This window comes from Merops nubicus, unplaced genomic scaffold (assembly GCF_000691845.1).
Source record: "Merops nubicus isolate BGI_N331 unplaced genomic scaffold, ASM69184v1 scaffold20769, whole genome shotgun sequence".
Lineage (NCBI taxonomy): Eukaryota > Metazoa > Chordata > Aves > Coraciiformes > Meropidae > Merops > Merops nubicus.
The window spans coordinates 1-4445 of record NW_008633300.1 but is presented as its reverse complement, the minus strand read 5'-3'; the positions used below and the strand labels follow the sequence as shown (position 1 = coordinate 4445).

At 45.4% G+C, this 4445-nt stretch overlaps 1 protein-coding gene across 1 annotated transcript; it reads left to right on the top strand.

The window, feature by feature from the left end:
- Positions 1-2054: 2054 nt before the first annotated feature.
- Positions 2055-3560, top strand: LOC103780531 (the record flags this gene model as incomplete). Its single annotated transcript, XM_008948220.1, has 1 exon — positions 2055-3560. A coding segment is annotated over one exon (1506 nt), but the record flags the coding sequence as incomplete, so codon positions are not given.
- Between the last annotated feature and the right edge of the window lie 885 nt (positions 3561-4445).

Sequence of the window (4445 nt, the reverse complement as noted above, 5' to 3'; positions counted from 1 at the left end):
TCGGGGAGCTCGCAGCAGCGTTTCGGAGCCCGGTTCGAGGGGGCCGGGGCTGCCCCGAGGGGTGCGAGGGTGCTGTGAGGCGTTCGCCGGCATGTGCGTGCCTTGCCCTCGGCGCGGCCCGGCCTTCAGCAGCCCTCCCCGGAGTGCCGAGTGCGTCTGGGCTTTGGAGACAAACAAAAGGTTCCATGAAAGGCTTAGACTCTCATTACTCCCAGTTTTAACCTTAATTTGCTCATAAGGAGGGGAACCCCTTTAGCATCAGTTACTGCTCTTGCTAACAGTTTGACACCCAAGGCCAGGTGGGCTGTGTCCCTCTGGTCCAGGGCATTAACCACCTATGCTAGCTGCCATGACTGCAGCTGGTGAAGCAGGCAGGAAAAACCCTTTCAAAAGAGGAAATTCTTTTGCTTTTTGCAGCAAGGTGGTTAAAGTTACCCATCTTCCCTAGCACACAGAACACATCTCATTGCCCAGAAGAGATGGCAGTCTTTAACATATGCAAAATCTACTGGTATTTAAGCAAAATCCCTAAATACCAAAAGTGCAAACTTTCCCTTGCTACAGCAACAGGTGCTGGTGAAGAAAAGCCATTTCTTTTCTTCTTGCCCTTAGGTCTCATCTGCAGATTGTCAAACAGCTGTAGATTCCTAGTCTACTCATTCATTTCCCTAAAGTAGGACAAAGAAAAAGATATTCAGGACTACAGTTAGCACGCTCAGCTTTTCATAACACAGGAATTCTAGGGTTCGTTAAATTTTGAAGGCCACTGTGGGTAATCTGCAGTGCAAGACAGCCTGCTGAAGGCCTGCAGTAATTCCACTGCAAGGCACAAGCTGGAGAACAACTTGTATCTGGTGTACGTATGGGCTTGATAAAAGGTTACTGGTCCTGTGCTGAATGCCACTTACTTCCTGGCTCTCACCCGCTCTGATGTCATCCCAGCAGCGCCGGCTCCTTACTGCCTTAGTCAGAGAGGCTGGGGAGTGGAAGGCACTGCTGACAGCTCTGTGTGAGAACTGGCTGAGGCTCAGTGCTGTTACACTGCCACCTTTCACGTTCACGGCCCTTCTGCGGGTCAGTTCTGTTCTCCCCCAAAGCACGAGGTGCTTGTGAGACCAGTGGTTAGGACTCAGCTTTAGAAAGTAGTTAAAAGTCAATATCTCAAGCTGGGGAGCCTGAAAATAAGGTATCCCAATTCTGGAAGTCTGGACTTTGCATTACTCCCTCTGTTCTGTTCTCACTTACCTGGTTAGGTCAACATAGTTTCTACTATCAGAGCCTTGCAGACGTAACCAAAACCCAGTTCCAGTTTACAGACCAGGCCTTATGCCTGGCATAGCTCCAAGACGGAGCAAGTGTTGAAAGATTTTTTTTAAAGTGGTTACACAGCAGCAGCATTTTATTCCAGTCATGTTTTGCAGACAGCTCGTGCAAAGAGAGTGCATTTTGGCAATATTTCTGCTAGAATAATTGCCTTTCAAAAAGGCACTTTCAAAGAAATAGCAACTTAATTTGGGGTAGTAAAGTTAGAGCAGGAACTTGAACCATGGAAAAAGAAATTGTTGCAGTCTTGTCACCAATTAAGAAATAGAATTAACAGTGAGTGTGTCCTATCTGTTTCTTTAGGAAAAGATGAGACCTCCTTCATTTATTCTATGAATCTTTGTTTAAAAATTTTCCATTCTTCAGTAGAGCATGTAAGACTTACTGCTGGTGTCTCTAGTTTGACTAAAATGATCTTCTTAGTCTCTTCATTCTTGAATATGGATGCTTTCAGCCAGTATATTAGCAGGTTTAAACTGGCATAACTTCACTGAAATTAATGTACTGTAGCAAAGCTATAATGGTTGAGAAGTTGACAAAATAATGCTGAAAGACCCTCACTTGCTTCAGCTCAAAATTCAGACTTTTAGAAATATAGTTTTATAAACGACAAGTCATTTGTGAAGTATTTTGAAGTAAATCTTGAAGGTTTTCTTAGGAAGTCTTTCACGCTTCCCTTCATCCCACCAGCCCAGTGTTCATCTGTTTTTCAATGTTGCATTCTGTTTCAGACATTCACCGGTAATTTTGTCTACTATATTCAATCTGTGCTCCCAGATGACATTGTAAAAACAGTACTGGAGAAAATAGGTTACACTGCAACAACAGCAACAGAGTTTTCACTTGTCAAAAAGAGAAACTATGAGGAAACAAAGCAGACTGCATTTGAAATATTCCTGGCAAGAATCGAGTGTGAAACCATCCTCGAAATGACAGATAAAGAAAAACATGGCAATTTGGAGAAGACCCTACAGAAGAGAACACAAACACACCAGCATCATGGAGATAAAGACAGAGCAGATCAGACACATCAGAGAGAAGACACTGAAAATCTAGAAAATAGAGAAAACTGTGAGCTATCTTTGTGCCTTGCTACTCAACAGAAGTCTTCTACTGATAGTGATGTATCCTCTGAAGCTTCGGGGAGCCCGCAGATGAAGGACGTGGTGCCTCAGTTAGCAGCTGCTCCGTCCACTGACAGGCCTCAGGAACACCAAAGGCAGGTCACTAACACCGTCCATGGTCCGGGCAAAGGCTCAGACAGCGAGGACTTCTTGATCAAATATAGTGACATTGTCATAAGACAAACACCTATTTTCAGTGAGAATCTTTCTCCAAAAGCTTTTGAAAAAAGGCCAAGGGCCAGTCTAAGTGAAGAATGTGTTTTGGCAGCCACTGCAGAGTCAGCTGCAGGTGAGATCAGGCCTGTGCCGCTCTCACCGGGAGCAAGCGGTCCGCCAGCCTTTGCAGTGTTTGCTGACAGCTCTTGTGACAGCCAACCCACTTTGGAGTACAAAGCTCAAGTAGTCCCTGAAGAATCAATTGAAGCAGAAATTAATGATGCCATGAATTGCATAGACCCAGACCCTGGAGATGAACCCAATGAGCTGAAGTCTCTGCCGTACGAGGATGTTACACTGGCCCAAAACTGTAGCATCCCCAGGGAAGAGGATGTCTGTGAGCTGTCTTTAACCTTCACAGAACTCCAGATGCAGGACACACAGGAAGACCTTATGTATCCAGTGGAGGAAACTGGCCAACCTGAGTCAGTATTGTACCCAAGTACCAGCGACAGGCATGTAAGAGAATTTAATCACTCCAAAATAAAGCACACCTATCTGAGTAACGCTCAGATGCACAACAGAGCAGCTGCACAGATTGAGTCATCTTCAGATCTGTGCTGTACTGCTGGGAACATGGAGGATCCTACTGCTGGTTCTGATAGCAAGAGACTATTGATGGATACTCCTGAGGCACCTACAGCTGCCGATTGCTTCAGGCACGTCAGAGAGCCTCCTAACCTCACCTACATCCCTCCAGAGAGTATGGACGTTCAGCCTCCCCGCGCGGGACGCCCCAGCGCGCGGCGCAGGAGGAGCCTCCTGCAGCCCGGACGGGACTGCCCCACACCCAGCCACCTAAAGCTGGAGAGCTGTAAGCCCAAGGTACACGACATCCAGGAGCCTTATGTCATTATTGACAAAACTGACCAGGGAATGTTATGCCATCACACTTGAATCTACCGGTGCTTTGTCATCTGCCTGGGTTTTTTCCCCTCACTTGTGGCCTTGATCATCTTTTCAAGGAGATCATTAGCTTTGTCAAAACAGTTCTGAAAAAACTCTACTTTACAGACCTCTTCCTGGAGCATTCTTTGAGTATAGCATGCTGTACAATGACAGGTAAATGTTTCTAAACTAGAATACCCAACTTTATAGCTTTACAAATGCTGTACTGGAGCTTACTTCTGTTAACTCATTACATTCCTATGAAGCTGTGCTCCAAGCTAATTTCACTTTTGTTTTCAGCTGAAAATAAGTTTAGAAAATTTGATAACATTCCTTTAGGTTAAAGGAAGGAAGCAGCCCTGGGAACACTTTTAGTTTTATTTTTTCCAGTAGGAGTAACAGTTTATATAGAGGCAGTAACCTGTATTACAAGTTTTATCCCTATCTCTATCTATTACCAAAAATTTTTTGTGGCTACCACAACAAATTACAAGAGAGGAACTGATCATTGTAATTGTTCACTGGCAGCAGAAGAGGAAGATCCAGCTACTGCTGCCATTTCCCTCGCCCCTGTTCCTGCCACTTCTCTGCACCAGCTCTGGAGTTCATTGGGCTTTTCTGTAAGCTGGTCCATCTCACTAAGAGGAAGTGAAAAAACCCTGCCATTCTCTGCCATTTTAGTAGGGGGGGGAGGAAAATCTGATCAGAGAAGGGTCTCAGTGAGCATTAGAGCCAGGATAAGGGGTATTCTGTAGGTGGGAGTAGAAGTGCTGTGAGAAAAGCTTTATACTGAGAAGGAAAGGGAGCAAGACTGTTAGATAGATCAGCTGTAAACCAGAGTCCCACTGTTGAGAACTTCTGTCATGTGGGCCCCCTCAGGAGGGAAACTGGTGA